The sequence below is a fragment of the Aythya fuligula genome, chromosome 6 (assembly GCF_009819795.1).
Source record: "Aythya fuligula isolate bAytFul2 chromosome 6, bAytFul2.pri, whole genome shotgun sequence".
Lineage (NCBI taxonomy): Eukaryota > Metazoa > Chordata > Aves > Anseriformes > Anatidae > Aythya > Aythya fuligula.
The window spans coordinates 21,982,171-22,006,812 of NC_045564.1; the positions used below are offsets into that span (position 1 = coordinate 21,982,171).

Sequence of the window (24,642 nt, forward strand, 5' to 3'; positions counted from 1 at the left end):
ATTGCAAACTTTAAGAAGTCAAAGTATTTTCTAGATCAGACCTCTAGTAGTCTTAAGTTTGTTAGGTTGATACCAGAAAGTATGAAGATATGTATGTTGATCTTTTTTATGTGTTCAGAAGTAAATATAGCAATTGCTTACGTGTATAGAAAGATCTGGTGTTTATTTTTATGTCAATTAAAGAAGCAAAATTTGTGTCACTGTACTGTTCATATGGCATAGCTTACATATAAATCTTTGGCGATTCATCTGTCATTAATAATATCACAGCCATTAGTAACCAGATTTTCAGAGTCCAGATATCTGGTTTATTTATCTTCTGGGCTTAAAATTGCATGAGTGGATGCACTCTCCTTTCTGCTAGTCTTTGAGTGCTTTTTGCCGCTAATCTAAAAAAGCAGATTTTTGAGGTGACAGAAAATACTTTAAGAAGCTATGGAAATCACAACTGAAAAGATCTTAATACTTTATCAGATGCATGCGTGCATCATTACATAGTGCCTAGCCAAAGAATTCAGTGTACAGGCCTCTACTCTGCTGAAGGGTTACTACTAGTCTACCTTAATATTAATGCTCTATCTTACTGAAAATCAAATGTGTCTTCTTTCATAGGCTGTAGCACAGGAATCCTTTTCCTGTAGAAGTGGCAGCAATTTAGAATTGGTCTTTGAGTTCTATAGTTAAAAAAAATTAAAGAAGCACCTCTCTTGTATGAAATACAGAATCCTACCATACCATCAACCTTGGCTTGTGCCACTTTGTCTATTGTGAAAGAGTAAGGCAATGTGTCAGTCTTTTTGCTAATGGCTGAAATTAATGAGTGGGAAATTATCTAGCACATCTAGGTAATTCAGTAGATCCATTTGTCTGAAATAAGGACAGAGACGGAGAAGTGCCAGTTTGAAAACTTGAAGTCCTGACTTTTCCCAAATGAGGTCAGTTGTAACATCTGAATAATAACTGTAACTACTGCAAGTTCAGGAACTTTTGACTGAAAGGTGCTAAACCTGTGTTTCCTGTTAGCTGAGAGTATACAGGTAGTACGCTTATAACTAGCTCTTCATATGTTAGTGCACTTTGATTACACTGTTCCTATGCATGAAGTCAGGATGCATGAGTCAGGTGAGGATGTCTTCTGGGTCAGTACAGGAACTGACCGGAGTACAAAATGAAAGGTGGCAAAACTGGAAGGAAAAGCAGCAGCTTGCATGACTGTGACTGTGTGAAATCAAAGCGTGCTCTGATAAAAGGAACTGTAAATGCAGTCAAATCTTTATTTCATCCTAATGGTTCAAGCATTGTGCTGGGAGTGAAAATGATTATTGATACACATAGATATTTTGAGTTTAGATTTCTTACCTTTGGTTTTCGCCTTGCCATACTCCTCCATGTACTTTAATTTCATAAGCTTATTAGTCATGCAGCACAAAATTAGTTTGATAAATGGGCTCCAGTGTTTTGAAAGGTTATGGAATTTTGACACTCCAGAGGTGTTCTGGCTTGTTGGCTGGATGATAGGCTTGTGAAATGAAACGTGTTACTTTTGTTTCTTCTCTTGAAGCCATTTAGCATGGGCTAATAATATAAGTACTTCATACTTATATTTGCAAAAATGTTCCCTAATTTTGATTAGGGAACAGCAGCCCTTCAGTATTTATCTTGAGGGTCTTGTTTTGCCACCTTATTTTTATATTTAATAAAATATAGGACTGCTTGCATCAAACAGTTTAATCTCGAAGTAGCTCCAGGAGTCAGTCATATTTGAAGTCTGTTGATGAAGGTGTTGTTATGCCTTGAGGAGCTCTTCAAGAGGTGACTACTGTAGCAACTGGTTACCCTTAAGGCATGAATATTTTCTTAAAACACGTGGCCTGTCTGCTCGTGACTCATTTCTATATTTACTTACACTTCTGTTTTTTCTTACTCTAACTTTTTATACAAAAGGCAGTTCAAAATATCCAGTGGCCATACGCCATTACATCTTCTCTAGAAGTGGTTCTGGTGGCCAGCTGCTCAGGAAAAGCCAGGAGTGAGAGGATGCTGAGTAGAAAGGAGACAGTGTCATATCTAGTATCATTCTGCTGCCACAAGAAAGTTACCAACAACACAAATAGTATGCAGACCTGTACAACTGTCTGGTCACAAATCAGTTTATTTTACCCAGACATCTAACTCTGGGAGTGAGATATTGACTAAATGAGAAGGTTTATCACTGTGATAGGTGATACTGTGCATGGGCTGCTGTGCTTTGTTGAGAGGAAATGTGCCTAGAAGAGGTTGAAAAAGTGTAACGGGTTCTGGGAAAGTTAATGACTTTGAGGTGTGTGAGAGGAGAAACTTCATGAATTTGAAATCTGACTAGTGAGCTAGTTTTTACTAGTGCCTGGAAAAAAATATAAATAGAGATAAGGATTACTGGCAGCAAAAGTCCAATGAGTTCTTCCTGTCATCCTGGATTTGAAAAATGTTGGGACTGCTGAGACAGCTTCTCGGTTCAAGGACTCGAGAGAGATGAGGTTGCAGATCTTCCTCACAGCTAGTTTAATGTATAACTGAGAAGAAGAGGAAATTGAAGCCTCCAAATAGCTCTTATTGTTCTTTTGGGGATGGTCACATATCAACAGTCTTACCCTGTTTATCCTATCTGCAATTTGTCCTATGCTAAGCAGATTTGTGACTGGATGGTGTGGAGGAGTATCTATTGCCTATGTCAACACCCTACTTGCAACTGAAAAAGATGTTTAAAAATACAGAGATGTCTGGCTGATACACGATTCATATTTGAAGACCTGTGCCACAAGTTGAATTAATCTGGTAGCTGTGATCTGTCCCAGTTTTCTTGGGAATAAGGAGTCTTGTATTACCATGATTTGTGAAAGGCCTTCGTTTTAAAGGTGTTCAGGGAGAAAGCTGGACAATGTGTAAATGAATTTTAACCTGTGGGTTAGAAATCGATCTTTGAAGTGGAATTTTTTTCAGTCTAGATTCAAAAAATAAGGTTTAGACAAGAATCTTGAGTTTGTGTGTTTTTAGGGAAGCATTATATAAACAGTGAGCAGATTTCCAGTAACGTAGCTTTAAATGACTTTAGTCAAAATCATGACTGAAATTCTCTCCAAAGTTGTTAGGGAGATACAGTAGGTTAATAAGCCAGTCTGTTGTGAACATACTGTAGATTTGTCTGACCAAACAGTCTCTTATTTTGAATCTGATTGTGGTAGCTGTTCCCTTTTCCCCATTTATTCATACACCTTGCATAGTATTACAGGATCCTCTTAGTCTGAATGTTGTTTTGAGAGAGACACAATTGCTTGCTCAATTTCATCTGAAATTTTTCTGTCCTTTGAAGGAAGGTAGACATGTTTTCCTGCTATACGACCTTGACTTCTCTAGCTGTCATTTAACTCTCTTATCTACCCTAATTTGAGAGTTGAGTAATGCATATAAACAAATTTACCAGCAGTTAGTTGCTATCTATGGAACACTTCTGCTATTTTTATTTCCTTAGTTTGCATGAGATGGGGCAAATCCGGGAGGGATACCAGAGCTATTGATTATCCCTCTCTGGGACAATCTCCGCAGCCTCAGTGATACCTAGGGAACTGCCCTAGGTTGGTGTCACTGCGTTGACTGGTTGGTTTTCTCTTGGGCATCCTGCATCAGGTTTCTCTTCTTGCATCTCTCACACTGCTTCTAAACTACATTCTTAGATTTCAGATTGTTCTAGCCTTTGTTCTGCTGTCATGTAAAAATGCTGATACTTTCTCACCTTCTCTGTTTTGTATCATTTCTCTATCCCTTTCTTTCTCACTATTGCTGTCGTGCTTGTACTCGTCTTTCCCTTGTGGTTCTTCAAGTCTTTCTTGGTTGTACTGAATGTGAGTAAAGTTTCCGGTGTTATTACTTCTATAGCTTTATCTCTATTTTTAGCTGGTTACATGATTTCTTGCTCTATTGCATGGTATATAGAAATTTTAAAAATGTGTCTTGACGTGGGGGAATAAACAATACATTCACCAAAAGTAATTTTTGGGTATTGTGCTGTGTTGCACCACAAACTTCATACAATAGTTAACTGTATTTCCTTAACTCCTTTCCTAACCCCTTACACCTATAGAAACCAACTCAATCTTTCTAGTGAGAAAAAATGAAATGGTTTCAAAAATAAAACATAAACCTTAAGTTTTTGCTGTTGTGACAGGTATTATGAGGTAACTATTTCCAGTATATTGTTATAACAGTGGTAAATATGTATGTGTTCTTGGGGGGGGGGGGGGGGGGGGGGGGGGAGGTGCAAGAGGGGGAGAATAGGGCAGATATAAAGAGCTAGTTGCTTGGAATGCGGAAAATAGCCTCTGTATGAGTTAGACAAGAAAGCAAAATAGCAAGAAAATTCAGCTTTCACAGACTCTCTGAAGAACTGCAGTGAAAGAAGCCATTTTGCTAAAATATGAACATATATTGACCTGTATCTAATCTTTAATTGCCACTAATAAGTTTTTGAATGTCAACAGGTACTTCATTTTGTCAAAATAAGCCTATTTGACACCTTTTTTTTTTTTTTTTTCAAATAGAGTCTAAACTAAAAGAACCAAAATGCAGCAGAATGCAATATATAGTCAGTGGCATAATGCGGATAAGTAAGAATATACTGGTAGTGGTCTATCTTGCAAATTAAGAAAATACTCCAAGTAGAACTTTTTGACTATACCCTTACAGCTTGGCGTATGTTTTCATATTCAGTTACTATGTGGAAGGTGTTGACAGAAAATGAAATTTTAATTTTGTACACAGCCAACAAATCTTAATTGTGGCCTGATTTTTAGTAATGAGACCTCAGCAAAATATGTATGTCACCGGGGGAGAAAAACATTCAGCAGTTTGGAAAAATCCCTAAACCTGTTCATCAGCCACCTGTCTTAAATTGCTCCTCCTTTTCCAAGAGAGAATTTTGTTGCTTTCTGAAGCCCTTCTAATTGAAAATGACACTTACTCAATTAGGAAGGAGAGAAGTGATATTCCCAACTAGACAACTGTGCATGAATTTCAAATACACACTTGTTCATAATCCATCAAATTAAATATTCAGTTAATATAGAATAATTAACCTGAGAAATTAATATTCTCATGGAAACATCATGAGCAGGAAATCTAGACTGGTGATTTTTAGAACAAGCAAATTTCACATGGAACTGAGCAAGCATTTCTTTTTTAACCTTTGATGAGCAATCTTAATCTAAAAGCTTTGTTAAGGCTCTTGACTTTTACTGCAGCAATAGCTGTGCAGTCTGTGCTGTATATAGGTAATATGCTTATTGTTTGGAAATAAAAATAAAACCATAATAGCTAATATAAATGTCTTCCCGTCATGTTCCATATGTCATATTTATTCAACCTACAGAAAGATACCCTGCAGCAATCGTTGAAGTATTTTTTGTTCCCACCGCCCCCCAAGGACTTGTATTCTTTTTTCTTCTTCAGCATATTGAAAGAAGAGGCTGTCTGTTGAAAAGTAGCTAAAATACTGGAAATCTCAAAATTGATGGGGGCAGGTTCTTACCCTGACTGATTAGTCAGAACACCTGTACTGGAGTGTTTTTATCAACTGATTTTATCCTGGATCTTTTGATTTGCGCTGATAGTAACAACAACAAAAAATGGAATGATAGTGCAAGTTGAAATAATGAGTGCTTCCCTTCTTTACTGAGTAGATTTGTATGACAGCAGTGTGTTGTGTTTTTTAATTAATAATAGAGTGGGGGGGGGAAGCAGGAATTTCAAAAAATATATGTATATATAATGTGTTATTCGAACCTTTTAGACTTTGAATAAGTAGCTTTTGCACTACAGCCAGTAAAAAATAAATATAGAAAATGACAGTGGCACACTGGAGCTGATGACCAATCTCAGATACTTAACTGCATTCAGTTTCACTAGTCTTTTCAAAGTAATCCAGTTACTTAGCTTTAATTTTGCAGTCAAAATAGTGATGTCACAACAATCATTAAAATACTTAGATACCTTGATGAAAAACACAGGAATAAATATTAACCAGCTATTTCATTATAAACTTAGCAGTATGCATTAGTGTGTTTTGTTTTTTTTTTCTTTAATCAGATGGTAATTGACAATTTGAATGATTTTTCAGTTGAGATATTTCTCAAATTTAAGTTTCGTGATAAGTGATTCACTATGGAAGAATCTGGGACCAGAAACAGCAAGTCTTATGTAATAAAGTACAGCAACCACTTAATTTTAATATATCATTCAAGAGCTGTACATCTATTTCCATGGATGCCACATATTCAACTGGACAGCCATGCCTGTCCACCACTCTTTGATGAGCATGTACATCTTTGCTGTACACAACCAACCCCACAATCAATGTCTGATGCAAGTATTAGCAGTCTGGGTTCTGCAGCTAAGTTCCAATGTGTGAGCATCGAGGGGAAAGGCACTAAGATCACTTCTTTTCAATTTTTGAGGAGTACATGTATATATTTCCTGAGATAAGAAGGATAAGCATTTTTTGTTTATTTTTTCACTGTCAAAAAGGTATTTTTATTAAATACAAGGATAACAGCTCTAGTGTATCCTAAAATAAAATACCAACAGAGAACAGGCATTCATAATTTTTGTGTTTATTCAGTGATCTCATCAATATTCCTTTAGTTTACAATTGATTAATTTATCTTGCAGTAAAGCTTTATTGCCTTCTCAGTGCTGGTACTTCACACCTGATCAGCTAAAACACATCAATAACAAAAGACACTTGTTTTAGTAGTCAGGTTAGGAAGCTGAGGTGGAACAATTTGTAATAATATCAAAATCTCTCTTCTATCTCTCTTCTTTCAGAAAGTACTGATTCACGAAAAACATACACTCTAGAGAATTACCTGAACAGTGACTATCAGTACAAAACACATGATTTGCAGTGGATTTCAGGTAATTTATTTCTATACATAGCATGAATCTGAATAAAATATACTACCATAAACACATAATACTCAGAAATTACTACTATATCCTGAAAAAATGTTCAGTTATTTAATGGTACTTTTACAGAATGATGAATAGCTCAAAGAGTTGTGATTTCTTTTCCTTAAATACCAGATAGTGTTCATGTTGAACTATTTTCTTGTATTGCTAAAAAAACATATTTACTCATATTTACTTCTGTGTATAAGTATATTCATATAAGTGTGTTATACTGTGAAGTGTCAGCTTCCTGTGCAGGCTATCAGGAAACAGGGACATACATGGCTCTTTTCCTGCTGCATATGCCTCGTAACCCAAGGGAAAGAAGTGCCAAAAAGTTGAGGCTGTCAGCCCAGTTTTGTGAACGTTATTGTGCTATAAGCATCCTTTCATTACAAAAGGTGGAAAGAAAATTTTGACCAGATTATTAAATTTTATTTCCTGTGTAACAAAAACAAAAAAGATAAATGACTGATAAACGTTTTCCTTCTTGTTTATTGGTATCTCTCTTGTTCTTACAGGAAATCAGTATCTTCACAAAACAGCTAATGGGGACATCCAACTTTTCGATGCTGCTACTGGAACATCTTCCGTAATCTTGTCAAATACAACATTAGTATGTTGACTTATATTTAACATATGCAGACTTGGGGAAGGTATTAAATTTAATATTTTATTCTACACTTTTCTCTGGACTCAGTGCTTAATGTGTTCTCTTTGCACTTTGTTGACAGGACAAGTACAAAGCAACCACAGTTATATTGTCCCCTGACCAAAGGTTTGCTCTTCTGCAGTACAGCTATACAAAGGTACAAATAGACTATAATTCTCTGAGAATGAAACTGGGAAGTGAAGGTTTGGGAACAACTGAGCAAGAAAATGGTCTTGGAAGTAGGGGTTGTGGAGGCTGAAAGAGTGTGTGGGAAATGCATGAGTTTAGATGAATAAGATGGATGTCTGTAGGGGAACACTGAAGTCTAAACAGACAAGAGGAGGAGGAGATTGATAGTGACTGGCTAGAGGCATCAGGCTTGGAAACTAGAAGAGAAGGGTATCAAAGACCTGTTAGCTTGGCAGAAGAGAAATGACTGTGTGAGTAAAGCCAGATAAAAAGTTAGTGGATGGAAAGATATACGGAGAGTGAAGCTGGAGGGTTAATCTGGGGAGATAAACTAGAATGGAAGACAGGTGTGAGTGTCCAAGGAGTTGTGTGGGTAAAGGAGAAGCAGAGAGGTGACAGGCTACTATATATGTGTATACTTGTTACATTGACAGCAATGTAACAGCAGGTCGCAAAAGTCTTATACTTTTCCAGCTACCCTAGACATCCCCTCCACTCATGATTTGTTGTTCTATTATATTTTATTTGTTGCAATCATAAGAGTTAATTTTACTTTAATGCTGAAACCGTCATTTAACCTTTATGTAGTAGTAGGATTGAAAGTTATGTTGTTATTAATATTTATTGCAAGAAAAGAGAGTAACAAAATGAATCATGAGGATGTGGACACTTCTTATGTAATAGCCATCTGGTTGTGTAGTACTAAGATATTGTTTTATATCTTCTTACAAATCTTGAAGAACTATCATAGAAGGTAGCATTATTGTAGCATGTCAACACCGTGGGCTAAATCAAACCTCTTCGGCTCCTCATAGTGAGTACATTTAAATGTGTCTGCATTATCATCATCATCATCTGTCTCTGTAAGTGCCCCCAGTGATACAGACTTCAAGAAGAAGGTTTCTGAGAGAGAGGGTTTATTTCTGTGACAATATGAATGGAAATAGGAACCCAGGAACTGCTACAGAAATACTGCTGGAACTTGTGAGGACTACTAAACAACAGGATGTTAAGTTAAATAATTCGGTATTATTGTAAAAGCAGGCAGAAGACAATTGTGCCAGTAAGGCAGAAGGAGAGGGATTAACTGTGGATAGCCTTGATAGTCTGCCATATAGTTACAAGAATTTCTGAAAATCTTCAGCATATCTGGCCTCTGTATTTCTGCACTTAATCAGTCAGTGACCTCTATCATAGTACTTGAAGTGATGACCCCAGAGGACCAGTGATTCTTTAGTCTTTTCTTAAGCCTTATGGAGACTTACTACTCTTGTAGTTTCATTGTGTTATATCTGTCTTAAGCAGAAATGTGAGGCAGATTTCAGTGATAATTCAAGCTGTAAGAGATTTGTGTCCTGGTGACATTTTTGTTTTCTTAATATTAAATTAATTCTTTTGCAGTTGTGGAGGCATTCCTACACAGCTTCATATTACATCTATGATTTCAATACAAGGTTAGTAATTTTTCCATGAGATATAATTTTAACAGTATTTTTCAATGAAGTGAAATTTTACTGATTTGTGCTATTTGTTTTGTTTCTGTTTTTTTCCAGTTCCATCTTAGATGAAACACTACTGCACAATAATACACAATATATTTCCTGGTCTCCTGTTGGTCACAAACTGGTCAGTAAGGACAAGTGAAACTTACACAGTCATTTATTTTTCTATCCATGACATAGAAGCTCACATCAACTGTGCCCTTGGGATTTTTGGATTTACCTACTCCTAGATGAAGTAGCTGAACTAGATTCCAAATTGACTGGCTACAGTTGCTGGAAATATTCAAATATCCCTCTGTGTGTTTTGTTCTTCGATGAAAAGGCATTCCTGAAACTGGTAGTGGCCCATAGGAACTTAGTGTTTTTTATAGTGGCAGACAGTAGCTAACCCCTTTCAAAGACAGAAGCATTATGGCTGTCTACTTACTCATCATTTTGACTTTTATCTGCTAATTAAAACAATGAAACCTTATTTGATGGATGAATGTAACAGGGATTAGAGGATCAAAATGTACTCTATCTCACAGTCCTTTTCTGTTTAATCTCCACCCCAATCCATAGTAGTTTTGATAGTCACTGTGTTTCTAAGGCTTGTGCATTCCCTATGTGGATGTTGGATCTGACCTAAAGAGCAGTCATGAGGTGTTTATGCATTCTTATTGCTTGTAGTATAGGGATTATGGAGCCCAGTCACAGCAGCAAAGGTTGTTGAAAAGAGCTTTCTGCATCTCAGAGGGAAACTCTAGAATAAAACACTGTTGTTCAGTTGTTAGGGAAAAATGGATTGGAAAGGGAGGCAGATGCCAAAAATATAAAGGAGTTCTGAGTGTTACTCAGAAATAGACCATCTTTGGAGATCTATTAGTGATTCTGAGACTCTCATCAATATTTTACCAAAATACTCTTTTGATGGAGGGACAAATAAGTAAAGACAAACAACAAATTACTGAAATAAGCTTGTATCTCAAAAGGAAATTAAAATGAAGGCTTTCTTGACACTATAATAGTGCCACTTAAACAAGATAGTTTGCTTTTTTGGGGGGGGTTTGGTGTGGGGTTGTTTGTCTTTTGTGTGGTTTGTTTGTTTGTTTCCATTTTGGCATAAAGTCAGGTTGCTATACTTGCTTTGTTTTAGTAATTAATGTTTGTTAAGTATCAGTGATGTTTGGCCAAATGCAAATTCAAAAGACAGTTTTTGCCATCTGAAGTAAATGTAAATAGCCCATTAAATGTGGCAAAGGTGGGGAGCAGATTAACTGTAACAGAAATCATTATCACAATGATGTTTTGCAGGCATATGTTTGGAATAATAATATTTATATAAAAGCTTCACCAACAGCAGCACCTGTGCAAATCACTAGCGATGGAGAAGAAAATAAAATTTTCAATGGAATACCAGATTGGGTTTATGAAGGTAACTACATCAAGCACAATTTACTTTGCATATGAATACAAAAACTTGGTTTTGCTATACCTATTTTATTATAACTGCTATATCTCATTTCTTATCATTGAAAAGTTCAAAATAATGCAAGTCTGCATTTTCACAGAACCATGTGTCCTTACCTGAGCTTTATATCTCTTTAGCGTATCTAAGAACAGAAAGGAGTTAGCTTAACTTGCAGCAGGTCACTAAAAATTGTAGTGTGTGAATGAGCTTCATGTAATAGATTATGAGCACTGATCTTTTTCTCGTTTCAGAACTCCAACAAGCATTCCGTGCTTTGGTACTTCAATTAAAAAAAAAAAAATCCCATTAAAAACTAATGAGAACAATTCTTCAGATATAAGAACCAACTCTTCAATTGTAATTGAAATGCATTTGCATCTCTTTCAGAGGAAATGTTTGGCACACATTCTGCTCTGTGGTGGTCTCCAAATGGCAATTTTGTGGCATATGCAAGATTTAATGATACAGAAGTTCCTGTTATAGAGTATTCCTTTTATTCTGAAGACACCTTGCAGTATCCAAAGACTATTCGAATTCCATATCCCAAGGTCTGTGTTATTTATTTAACACAGTTGTTCAACAGTTTCATTAAGGGAGTAGTCTCATTTAATCAGTTTCTGCTAATGAAAATATTGTCTGTCTCTCCTCAACAGCTTGCTGTGATTACTCTTTCTGAAGTCAACAGCATCTGGCAATATTAAAGTATTTATTATCTCCAGGGGAAAGCAAATAATAATAATATTAATAATGGTTTGTTGTTTCACCACAAAAATTTTGAGAGGTGGCAAGTAGGTGTTGAGATAATGAAAGATCTTAGGTAAAAGCATTTGGCAGTTCCATGTTATATTCGTGTTGTGCATGGTATTGAGAATGAGATCTTCAATCAATGCTGTTTTTTTTCAGTTCTTGTATGCTTCGTATGTTGGGACGAAGGGGAAGAATTTGCTTACAGAATTTCTTTGCCCATATCTAAAACTCTTTGAATTCTTGCTGTGAGTGAAAACTTTTGTGCATGCAGCTGCTTCTTCACTGCACGTGACTGTGCTCATTGCTCATGGCACAGTTGTTACTGACCTAAATGGTGTGAGTGTCAGAGTCCAATATGCTGCAGATGGGTTCTTTCAGACATTCCACACATGGAGTGCTTAATGTTTAGTACAACACTTACCTATTGAAGTTATTTGATGTTCCATGGTATTTTGATTTAGCAGAGAGATGCAGCAATACACTTAAGACATAATGTATTTACAAACTTCACTTTGAGTACAACAGTTGCACTGCACTCTCAACACAAATAGGGTTCACAACACAAATAGGGTTCTTATTACTGGTATTTATAATAAGTAAGTGCACTGCTATAATGCTGGGCATCCCCAGTTGCCAGGAAGGAACACATGGGTTGAAACCAGCTCAAGCTCATCTCTTTGTTCAGCATTTTCTGCTCACCGCATTTTTTCTATTCTGTGATGGGGAAAGATAGCTATGTATCTCCCGCTGTGCTGGTCTGGCCAGCTCAGGAGGATAGTTGCACTCTTGATTAATGGGCAAAACAGCTGATATAGGCAGCTGATGCACTCAGCTGATTCAGATGTTTATCTGGAGTAAAAATGACCCTCCAATCCCCTTTGTGTTGAATTCAGCTTTCTCTGTAGCAACTGTGTTAGGTCTCTCCCTAGCCTTCCCCAGCCTTCATGATCATGTTGCCTTTGCCTGTCTCCTTGGAGCCTCCTCCACATGGAGTCATTGGTGGTCACAGCAAGCAGCTGGGCTTACTGATAACCACAGGGATTCTGCCCTGAGCATGCCGCCTGTGAAGAGATGTAGGTGTAGCAGGTGTGGAATGAACTGCCAAATTAAGTAGCACCTTTTATTGCAAGCCCTTAGTGTTTGAAGTATTGCTGACTTCTGGACGTAGGTCAACTACAGGTAGTTAACTGTTACCATGAGGACTTCGCTAGCTAACTTGCATTTCTAGAGAAGAAGCCCTTAGTGACACAGTTACATTGCTGTTAGAACCTATTAGCACTACATTAAAAATAGTGGGGTACATGCTGCAGCCACAGCTTTGATTATGGTATAGGTGGCTATTATATAATCAGTTAACGTAAGGTATCAGTCTCCATGAAGAATCACTTTTCTGTCTGTTAACATAGCATCTAATTCACTGCTAGATATTGTGTGGCATGTGAGACGAGACATGGTCAAATATTACTGTGGGTACAGCAAGTCCTGTGTAATTATGAATGTTTCTAAATGTAGTAGTCTTCCTTATCTAGAATCACACAGCTAGCACTTTAATTTTTTAAATAAAGGTAAATTATATATTTACCTTAAAAACTGCATTTGGAAATTCATCTTTTCATGTGTTTCAAGTTAGTTGATTCTACCTGACTGTCTATAGTAATTTCTTTTGTCTATAGTTTCAAACATTTTTTTTTTTTTTGTCAGGAATATTCTGTTTTTGAAAATACAACGAAATATTTTATTTTTAGGCAGGAGCTAAAAATCCTACAGTGCGGTTCTTCATTGTGAATACCCTGGTTCCTGGTTTTGACTCTGCTGAAATTTCTCCACCTGAAGAAATAAGATCAGGGTAAGAAATTTTGGTTGAATGTTTGCATGTTTCCTTTGGTGAAAGAGGAGGAGCTTTTATGTGTGACTACCCTATCTTACTTCAGTTTATATTGTCATTTGACCCAGTCATGAGGCTCTGGTAGCAACAAGATTTACCAGAGAAAATCTGCACACAGATTATCCTTCTAGTGATTATATATAGATGGCATATTCCATGTATGTTATATTCAGAATGTGACAAGTTCTTGGCTCATCACACTCAGTGGAGTCTAACTATGGTGAAGTCATTTCACAGTACAACTTTAATGTGAGCAAGTTTTGGTATAATCAAATTATAATGTATGTATTCCAATTCACTGGAAAGAGGGGAGAAAAAAAAAAAAACTTAATGGAAAGTGAAGATTTGATTTCATTGGAAGCAGACTTCTTGCTGAGGCAAGGTATCATGGTTGTCTTCTGATTTATACTTAAAATGTTTGTTTTCTTTGGAAACATGGTGAAAACCAGCACCTCTCAAAGTAAATGGAAAATTGTATTTCTCAAAATGCCACTGGAAATGCACAACATGATATAAATGTATTTTGTAAAGAGCAGCTAAATTGATTTAAAATGCATGCATATGGGAATTGGTATCCTAGATCTTGGTTTTTATTTTCTCTTTTTAACAGCATTGTAGTGATTTTTAGAGGTTTGCACTTACGAAGATGTTTGGTGTGGAAGCAATCACAGGGTATATTGATAAACTTTGCGGGGGAGGGGGGAACAGGCCTGTTAGGTAGTGCATGAAGCTTCATTTTGTACTAGATGACCAAAAAGTTATAATTGGAATATCGATGGTATTTCATATCAGTCCTCACCAGTATAACATCTCTGTACTAACTGAAATACACAAGTTTCTATGAATGTTGTTCTGTACCCTTATTAGGATATTTTATTTTTTGACAAGGAAAGCTTCCAGAATCTGGAATGGCTTTGTTTTGCTGCTTTAGGACGGTAGATGAAACTTGTTACTTTTTGTGTGAATGTCCAGCATGAAACCCATGCAGCATTTAAATACCACTTGGCATCATGGGTACAGGGGGTTCTTGTTGGTCAACATGAGGATGAAGGCAATGAATGCTGCTTGTCTGAAATGATTTGCCCTAAAAATAAGAAGTAATCAGAGTAAAGAATTCTGGGTGGTGATTGCAGGAATATCTTTTCTAAGCAGCAAATGAGGAAGGGCTATGTAAAACTGCTATAATGTATTCTTCAACGTAATTGAAAATTTATATTTCATGGGTTGTTGAAAACTGAAGGTGCATTCCTAATCTCTGTAATAAACAAATATTTATTATACTTACAAGCATTTCTCTCCTTCTGTCTTTTCCTTTCTTTTCCTTTCTTTTCCTTTCTTTTCCTTTCTTTTCCTTTCTTTTCCTTTCTTTTCCTTTCTTTTCCTTTCTTTTCCTTTCTTTTCCTTTCTTTTCCTTTCTTTTCCTTTCTTTTCCTTTCTTTTCCTTTCTTTTCCTTTCTTTTCCTTTCTTTTCCTTTCTTTTCCTTTCTTTTCCTTTCTTTTCCTTTCTTTTCCTTTCTTTTCCTTTCTTTTCCTTTCTTTTCCTTTCTTTTCCTTTCTTTTCCTTTCTTTTCCTTTCTTTTCCTTTCTTTTCCTTTCTTTTCCTTTCTTTTCCTTTCTTTTCCTTTCTTTTCCTTTCCTTTCCTTTCCTTTCCTTTCCTTTCCTTTCCTTTCCTTTCCTTTCTTTTCCTTTCTTTTCCTTTCTTTTCCTTTCTTTTCCTTTCTTTTCCTTTCTTTTCCTTTCTTTTCCTTTCTTTTCCTTTCTTTTCCTTTCTTTTCCTTTCTTTTCCTTTCTTTTCCTTTCTTTTCCTTTCTTTTCCTTTCCTGTTCATCCTATTTGATGGATGATTTCTAGTATTATAGAATAGTTTGGGTTGGAAGGGACCCTATATACATTTCCATACAATATACATTTTCATACAATTCTAAACCCCCTGCCATGGGGAGGGACACCTTCCACTAGACCAGGTTGCTCAAAGCTCCATCCAACCTGGCCTTAAACACTTCCAGGGATGGGGCATCCTCAGCTACTCTGGGCAACACGTGCCATGCCAATGCCTCACCACCCTCTGAGTAGAGTTTTTCCTAATATCTAATCTAAACCTACTTTTTTTTTTTTTTTTTAATTATTTTTAAACGATTACTAGTATCTATAAATGTTAACTTACCTAACTCTGAAGCAACAAAAACCGTGCAGCTACTTCCCCTTTTACAAATTAAGAGAAACTACTGATTGTTTTCCAAACAAGCTCCTGCAGAGATCTTTTGCAACATTTAAGTCTTTAAAAGACGTTTAGATGATATGGACGCTTAGGGATATGGTTTAGTGGGGACTGTTAGTGTTAGGTCAGAGGTTGGACTCAATGATCTTGAGGTCTCTTCCAACCTAGAAATTCTGTGATTCTGTGATTACTGGTCTGTTACTCTCATCGAAGCCACTGACAGCAGCCATGTTAAATGTCCTATAAACTTACCAGTCAAATATAAATGCAAAAGTAGACTTTTTTTCAAACATGATTTTGAAGCTGCAATCTAGAAATAAACCTAAAAGTGGCTGGTAACTGGTTGGCATATATTTTTAATCCATCCATGGTAATTGTAGTCTTTTCCACATTTTTTTCCACTTCCTTTTTTTTTTTTTTCTTTCCCTCTTCTCTCTTTCCCCCATTTTATGATCATGAAGATATTCGCTCTCACAAAACTTCCCACGCATTTTTGTTAACTAACTTTGGGAAAAAGGGAACATGAACTTGGAACTAAGTCAAATGTGCAAATTCTGGTTGAAAATGCATACTTGCCTTGGAGGGGAGGTTTATTTTATTTTAGTTCATAAGGCTTCTAGGAGATAGGAGAGATCTAAAATAAGAAAAGAAGAGTACATCTAACAGATCGCAATGGTAAACAAATCACTAAATTTTATGTGGTATTTTTTAAAAAATAATATGCAAGAATATTCAAGAGAATGATCCATGATTTTTTTATTATTGTTTTTTGGATAGTCCAGTAGTTCATGTCAATTATTTGGTATTCTAAAGATGAAAGCAAAATATTCAAATAGTAATATCTGTTGTTGGTGTAATCTCTCCTTCCAATTCTAACTAATGGAAGCAAGTACTAAATTGAATTAAGATGTGTATTGCTTCAAGTGCTTAGCAGCAATCAAGTTAATGCAGCAAAGATTAAAATTCCAAGATACAAGGCCCATACAACTTAATATTAAGAAGAATTTCCTTTAGATACACACAGTACATTGAATTAAGTCCATGTATGGACTGTCTGGAGTAGCTGTTATTTCATGCACCAGAGAATAGTGATCTGGCTGCTAGGATTTAATTGCAGTCTTCCTGGAAGTGTGTATGTACAAACTATAATTCTTTTGCATTTTTTGTATGAATAATAATAACCAATGCATCTGCTAACAACAAAAACAATTGACAACAACAAAAATGCCACAATTAGGTTTGCATCAGTGTTTATCCTTGGAAGAATACATTGAAATGAAAATAACCAGATGAGTTTCATTTACTGAATTACTGAATGTTATTGTATAATATATTATTACAGATAGGATTTTAAATATTTAATGCTACTGCTGTTTTTAGGGATCATTATTTGAGCGTTGTAACATGGGTGACAGATGAAAGGATCTGTTTGCAGTGGCTCAGAAGAATTCAGAATTTTTCAGTCCTCACAGTCTGTGACTTTGAAAATACTACTAGAAATTGGACATGTCCACAGGTGAGAAAACTGAGGTGGGAGAGTCACAATGTTTGATAAATGAGACTAGATAGGAGTAGAGTATCTCTGTATATTTATCTTTGTAGAAACATAGGCTGCTATAAAATAAACATAAATGTTGTGGGATTGTTTGTTTTATCTTTCTTAGGAAAAACAACGTACGGAAGAAAGTACAACTGGCTGGATTGGCAGAGTGAGTGTTCAATTTCTAAAACTGCAACATGTTAAATAACACTGATAATTAAGAAATTTTCTTATGAGCTTCTTACCAGTTGCAATGTTCTTGTGTGCAGGTCTGATCCATTCACTCATTTCATTTTACCTACATAGGAAAAAATGGTCTTAAACAGCGTCATAACACATCCCCACTCCCATTTTTAAAATGTTGTGGGTATGGCTTTCAGAACTCCCTAGTCTGGGCTGACAGTGCGCTGTGGGCTCAAGCTGTAACATCCTCCGTGACCTGTGCATCATGTTCAGTTTGTCAAAAAGCAGAGTGCTCCTTCCAGACACTTTTTTAATTCTGACCTATTACTTCAGTAGTGGTAGTTAGGAGAATACAGGAGCCACGATTCAGAATTCCATTTATAATGGGGGAGTTGCTAGCTATGCTGTTTTGGCTACTATCCAGTTTTTCTGCCACCTCCAGAATGATCTAGGGGATAAAACATTAAGAAATGTATCCCATAACCTTCAAATTGAATTGGAGGAGAGGTTTAGAGGACAAGAATCAATTTTAGTGTTTCAGGTTCTCCCTGGTTTGTTCAGGAACAAGCAGTTCCAGGTTCTCCTTGTGTTTGTTTTCATTTTTGTTATTCTTTTGTTTTGTTTGCTTGTACATTTATTTATATTTTTCCTCAACCCCAAATATCCATTGGAGAGAACTGGGGACAAGACGCATACAGCTGACCAGATTAAGATTTTCATACACTTCTGCCAAAGCAATTGCTACTGTCTGGATGATGTTTTCGAAGCTGCCTCTCAATCCTTTTGTACATGGTAGAGAGTAGGCACCTAATGAACTACACAGAAGATCTGGGGGAAGTGAAGCAGAGATGCAAAAGTTCAGACTTGGAGGGAGAAATGAGTTTTAGAGTTTTTGATGAGAACACAGAGTACACTTTCCACTCCCGCATTTTCCACACACTGATTATGCTTTAGTCACTAATTCACTTTTGAAGTCAAAAATGAAAGTTTAAAGAAATGCAAAGAGGGAGGCAACAGCAGGGATGAAATCATCCGCAGTATGAAGATGAGAGATCAACCCACCTGCTGTCAAATTTGATATGGAAAGGAAGGCCTTAGCGCTGACACATTTTGCTTCTCTGCAGCAAAGGCTTCACAATTAGACAATGTGATGATCAAGCTGCAGACTTTGTAAACAGTTGTGCAAAATGAGAGGGCAAAATGCGAGTCTGTGCCATTAAACTAGGTTGTTGGTTTTTTCTTTCTTTTAAAGAGACAGCCCACATCTTAGGAGCTGCTGGAAGGAAAAGATAATCTCACTGTATGGTTCTTGGATTTGAGAAGGGAGCGGAAAGTAGGGAGGATCGAAGAGTGGATAAGGAAGATATCTTTATGGCTTTACTATTCTTTCTACTTACAGATGATAAAATGACACTTGATTGATAAGGCATGTTTTAAAATATATAACATATATGTATGCGTGTGTATGTACACATGTATTTATATACGTTTCATATGTTTTATGTACAAATTTATATATACATGCATGAAAATGTACTTCTCTCTTTCTTTATATAACAAGTATTATGCTTTTTTATAAAATAGAGATGAAATTTTACTTAATTTAAGAACGCTCAGAACTTTCACAGCCTGTGTTACTGCAGTAAGGCTTCCAGTTCATGAGCTAAGTAAGAGCTTGCTAGTTGACTTGAAGGAAAGTCACCCTGTGAAAAAGCAAGACCGTGGTAGGAGAGAAATTAGCGAAGTATTTGTCAGGGTGTTTTGTGCAAAAATATTGCTAGGAAAGAAGGTGAAACTATCTGGAGAATGTCTGTGAGGGTGTCTCAAGTTTTGTCATTGCTTACAGAGTGACTGGAGGCAAGTGACTACCTTTCTGTTTCACTTTTCATTTCAAAAATGGGTATAACATCTCAGAGAGATTGTGATGACTCTATTGGCTAATTAATGTTTAGATGTTTTGGACACATATCACAGAAATAGCTTTTATTTCACTTGACTCAGTTTCATTCCTGCTTTTCTCTTTACTATGTGGAGCATATCCAAAATACAGTCAGTAGAAAGAATTAATTCATTTTCATCCCTCCAAATTGATAATTGGATAGCTCCTTCATGAACATATCATTCCAGTTTGGCTCCTCTGGTGTTTTGTATTCACCTACTTCCTAGATCCTCTTGAAAAGCATCTTGTTTTCTTTGAAAAAGAGGGGAACTTTTTCATTGTCAAGCTTACCAAAAAAAAAAAAAAAAAAAAAAAACCACTTCAAAGTTCAGAGATGTGTTCACAAATGTGTGTTTTAAAATGGAAATTCAAAGAAAATGTGCTCGCAGTGTTTACATTGCTACAGGTCACAGCTTCATGTTGGACAGAATAAAGCAATGACTTTAAAGGTAGAAGCGTGTATTGTTTCCTTCATTTTAGGAAACTAGGAACAGCTGTAGTTCAAGAGAAGGAAGGGCATCCATCATTACCAGAGGATTAATACTTGGGAAATTCTGCCTCTAAGGTGCTAGGAAATATTTTAAGTGTTTTTTACTGTCAGGATATTAGCTGTGGGTTCTACCTACTAAGTCAGCAGGCAAAATATCTCAATGAAATATTGTTTTAAGTATTGAAACTTCTGTTTAGAGATATCAAAACCTAAATTTATCATTTTGGTTTTGGAGTTTTGTTGTTTGCTTTAATAGACATCTCTCTGGTGTTCAAGTTTCAGCCATCTGTCCCTTACTTTGCACCCGACAATACTACTTTCTACAGAGTATTCAGCAATGCAGAAGGATACAAGCATATCCATTACATAAATGGCTCAGAGGTAAGTTAGAAGTTGTAGGACTGCCACTTCTGACTGGTGTTTCTGCTGGTGATCAAGGATCTTCATGTTCTAGTTTTTATCTTGCCTTTCTTTCCCTGTCCAGGCTCCACTACCTATTACTACAGGAAAATGGGAAGTGATCAGCATAGCAGCTGTAACCAATAACTTTTTGTAAGTATTGTAAGTAATATATGAGTTCTTATCAGGAGGTCTTGTAACAATGAAGTAGGAGGGAGAACAAGAAGGTGCTATTTAATTTAGTAAAAATATTATCTAAACATGTGAGATAATCCTTTAAATATTGCAATGTGTTTTAAATACTTTACCAAAACCAATGTTTTGCTCTTCTAGGTACTACATTAGTAATGAAAATGGTGGGGCTCCAGGAGGAAGAAATCTTTATAAGTAAGAAATATGTTCTACAGTATGAGTAAAAACTTGTTAGTGAAAATTTTAAGAAAAAGTATTATGAAGTAAAAGATTGGGATGTTCACAGTCTAATGTGGGATTCTATATATGATATTTAATTAAAATCAATATAGAAGTATGAACTGTAAAAATAAATAAATAAATAAATAAATAAATGAAAAATGTAGTATTTTTCTGTAAATTTAGTTGATAAAGGAAAATTGTGAAAAGCAACAATCCTTAAGCAACCTGCCCCTAAAGAAAACCTCTCATGCTTTTACTTTTGCTATGATAATTCCAGTATCAACTAAAAACAAAAAATTAAAGACTGCTTTATCTGTTATTTATGTCAATAAGGGCATTGCTTTTGAATTGTATCAAATTTCATTGTCATCTTATTTAAAAACATATATTTGTGTTGAGCACAGTTTAAAAAGAAGTATTTTATCTCTGAAATGAAGCTCATCTACTTTGTAGAGTGCTCTTGGAAAGCAGTCCAAATCCTACTAAATGTGTTAGCTGTGATCTGAATCAAGAAAGATGCCAGTATTATTCTGTGTCCTTCAGCAATGATGCACAGTATTATCAGTTAAATTGTCATGGTGAGTACATCCAGAATTAATTGACATAAAAATGACTTGCTGTTTAGTTGGGTGGGGAAGTTCACTTTTTCAAGATCTTGATACACGCTGTGTAACAATTATGTGTGTTGATATCATTGGATAGATGCATTGGCAGCAGAAAAACATACTCCCTCCTAGGCTTAAAAGCACCTTAATAACAATTACAAGGTTAAAAAATGATAGTCCGATCCATTAATAGACCTGAAATGGGTGACAAAACATTCCTGTCCTTTGTGCAAGCCTGAATCTCCTCAGGAGCTGCCCTTATAATAGGTGCCATGTACAATGTTCTAAAAATGATAGTGAACTGCATCTACTACAGAGCATGTTGAATGAGCAAAAACAGCCTATCCTTCAGATTAAATTTCCTTTATCACAATTGTTTTGTGACAAAGGGAAGTAAAGCCTTACTTCAGGGCCAGATAATAGATGGAAATTTCTCTGCCAGTGAGGCATTTGCAGACTGAAAATTATTGGTAATGCTCTGCAGGAAGATTTGCTTCTTTTTTTGCAGGCTGTTCCTATAGAGCACTGCACACAGTTGTGCAATCTGAGGGAATGTGCTGTGCATGGAGAGCTCTGCTGGTAGAAGCAAATGGGAGGAAATGTGAGGGCAAGGCAAGCAACAGGCTGGGTGAAGTTATCTGTGGGAACAAAATTAAGATAGGTAGCACTGTTCAAAGAATCCAGTGAGTATAAACATATGTTATGCACTGGGACTGCAGTCCCAGTGTGTTTGTACTAGGTAAAAGGGATAAATTAATCGGACGGTGGGGAAAAATAAAATCTTCCTTAAAATTTCCTCTTGAAAAATATGTACCTCAGTACCTCACTATCACATGGTTTGCCTGCAAAATTGTTTGGGTATTTTATGTGATGCTGTGGTTTGAGTTTGGGTCCCAATAACTGAAAATGCAGTCTCTGCAGATTGGATGGAAATGCATCCTGAGCCTTTGTGATTCCCCGACTCACAATTACTTTGAGAGTTTTATTTTGAGACAGCGTGCTAACATTAAGGTTTTGTGTTTTGTTAACAGGTCCTGGCCTGCCCATGTCTACTCTGCACAGAAGCAGTGATGACCAAGGTGTGAGATTGTCTTAAATTATGATTTGTGTTAAACCAGGAACTTGCACTAGAAATTTATTTTGATTTTATTCTCATTGCTTAGTATAATAATTAAAACATCTCAGTTTTGTCTGAAATGAAATTTACCCTTTCTTTCTCTACTATAGTTTACCAAAAGGATAAACTATATAGCTCAGCATGCATTTATTCGTACATTATTTAACATTATTTTACATTGTGCTAGAAAACAGTAACTGGTACATGTCTTATTTACTGCATAATTGTTCATTTTTTGTGAAACTGCAGTTAGACGGAAAATGCAGAAACTCTGATAAATTACTGAAGAAAAACTATACTGTAAACATTGAATTATGAGAAGAAAAACAAAAACTGCAGTAAACTGAGACTGCAAAGTAGGTTGCCATCTTTTCAATTTGAATTTTAAAGTGGTTCATAATAAGAGCGTAATGTATTTGAAAATAAAATGTTTGTTCTTTGACTCTTATTAAGTCTGTCGTTTAGTCCTCAGGTACTTGGAAAATAACACTGAACTGGACAATTCACTGAAAGATATTCAGATGCCTTCAAAAAAAACTGATTCCATTACTGTAGGTGGATACAGTAAGTTCAAAAAACACATTTTACTTTTTTCTCCCCATTGCTCCAAGTGTTTCAAGCTCCTCTGCTAGAAAGCACGACTGAAAAGATGGGTTTAACAAATATTTTTGCAGTTACTCCATACTTAAGACAAGACTTCTTTTATTTTTAAATCCCCAAACATCCTGATTTAAAATATGCTTTTTTTTTCCTTTTTTTTTTTCCCATAGCATAGTATCTTGGAAATTTTCATGATGCAGCTTAACTCCCCTTTCTTCAATGACAGTTACCTGAAAAATAGTAGTCTTTACCACCAACTTTTTTTTTTTTTTTTTTTTTTTTTTTTGGGGGGGGGTCAGGGGGGAGGGCACAAAGTTAATAAGCATGTTAAATTAAGTTATGTATTCAAGTGAGCCTTAATTTATGGGCGCAAATATTTGTTTGGTTACAGCAGGTGGGGACAGTGGAGAAGAAATACAGTTATTATTGAAAAATGAACATGCAACGTAGGAGAAAGCTTACAAAACTATTTAGGCTACACTTCAAGATTACCTTTGACTTTCTGTTGGAGAATATTTTGATTGAATAGTCACATTGTTGAAAGCATGTTCATGCTTCAAGATTGCACCAACTTGTGAATAATGAAATGTTAGAAACTGAACCAGTAACACTTTGCTAATAGTGCTAATATTTGCATGTCTGGGTACAGATGCTTCCTCGGCATGCTCCTTGGCTGAGGAACATCAGATAGAATGGCAGTGGTAGGCCTGGTACCTGTCTTAACTGTTCTTGCTCCAGCCTTTGCTGCTAGCTTTTCTCTTCATGACAAACTTCTTCCTGAGAAATGAATGTTCTTAATGAAATTATATTTTATAAACTGTATTGATTTCTCTCAATGATTGTGAACTGTTCTTTTTGATGCCTCCCTCCTTCCGCTGTTATCTTATTTATTTAATAACTGTCTTTATGTTTGTGTTTTCTGTCTTTTATTTTAGTCACGTTTTTACTAGGGCTAAAGATGAAATCTTCCAGGCAAGATGGAGGTTTAAAGAGGAGGGTTCGTGCTGTCAGTTGTGTATTCATCTTTTTATTCTTCTTTGTTCTTACTACTTCATCTCTTCAGGGTAGAAGTTTTTGGGTAAGGGGAATCTATTTTTAATGTCACAAATAGGAGAAATAAGTCCATTTATGTAGTCCTACTTCAAGTTCTGAGTCTGCTTGCAAATTCATGTGTGTACTTATAAAATTAAAGATGACTCCTATGATTATAGAGTACACAGGTGATGGAAAAGAAGAAGTTAGGTGAAGACTTACATTTTTTTTCAGCATTTTGGTGCCTTGTATTTTCATATCAGGACAAATTCCTTTAGTACTTGCACTCTAGCCATTAACACAGTGCATCATCGTTATTTCATGCTTCCTTTTCAGTATCCATCATTTTAAGATCAATGAGCCAAACAATCAAGCAAAAAATGAGCAGATCAATCAAGCCAATTGCAAAACTTACCTGGTGTGCATTTAGAATAATAAGCTAACTCACTGACACCTTTGGTAGAAAAAGTAACATGGATGGAATCAGAAAAATGTTGCCTGAGAAATAGATATTTGGGTATGTTTCTGTGATGGTTTGCAAACTATTGTGCAAACCTATCTGGAAGGTAGATAATATTTAGAATTTAGTGCTGGGAGAAAAATTAGAGTAGAGAAACGTTTGTGAGCTAGTGTTAGATTTCCCACTGCAGACATACTTAATTTTACATGTAAATGTATAAAGCTACAAGACAGCATGTTGA

At 35.9% G+C, this 24,642-nt stretch overlaps 1 protein-coding gene across 1 annotated transcript in view; it reads left to right on the forward strand.

Moving 5' to 3' along the window:
- DPP4 (dipeptidyl peptidase 4) overlaps nt 1-24,642 on the forward strand; it is a 39,534-nt gene that overhangs the window by 888 nt on the left and 14,004 nt on the right. The window contains exons 3-18 of the mRNA XM_032190032.1: nt 6,856-6,945; nt 7,500-7,594; nt 7,713-7,787; nt 9,221-9,273; nt 9,373-9,445; nt 10,615-10,735; nt 11,159-11,319; nt 13,264-13,364; nt 17,003-17,138; nt 17,287-17,331; nt 20,051-20,155; nt 20,259-20,326; nt 20,507-20,560; nt 21,041-21,165; nt 22,224-22,271; nt 22,775-22,873. Coding sequence (XP_032045923.1) covers nt 6,856-6,945; nt 7,500-7,594; nt 7,713-7,787; nt 9,221-9,273; nt 9,373-9,445; nt 10,615-10,735; nt 11,159-11,319; nt 13,264-13,364; nt 17,003-17,138; nt 17,287-17,331; nt 20,051-20,155; nt 20,259-20,326; nt 20,507-20,560; nt 21,041-21,165; nt 22,224-22,271; nt 22,775-22,873 — 1,449 coding nt within the window. The remainder of the gene's footprint in view (nt 1-6,855; nt 6,946-7,499; nt 7,595-7,712; nt 7,788-9,220; nt 9,274-9,372; nt 9,446-10,614; nt 10,736-11,158; nt 11,320-13,263; nt 13,365-17,002; nt 17,139-17,286; nt 17,332-20,050; nt 20,156-20,258; nt 20,327-20,506; nt 20,561-21,040; nt 21,166-22,223; nt 22,272-22,774; nt 22,874-24,642) is intronic.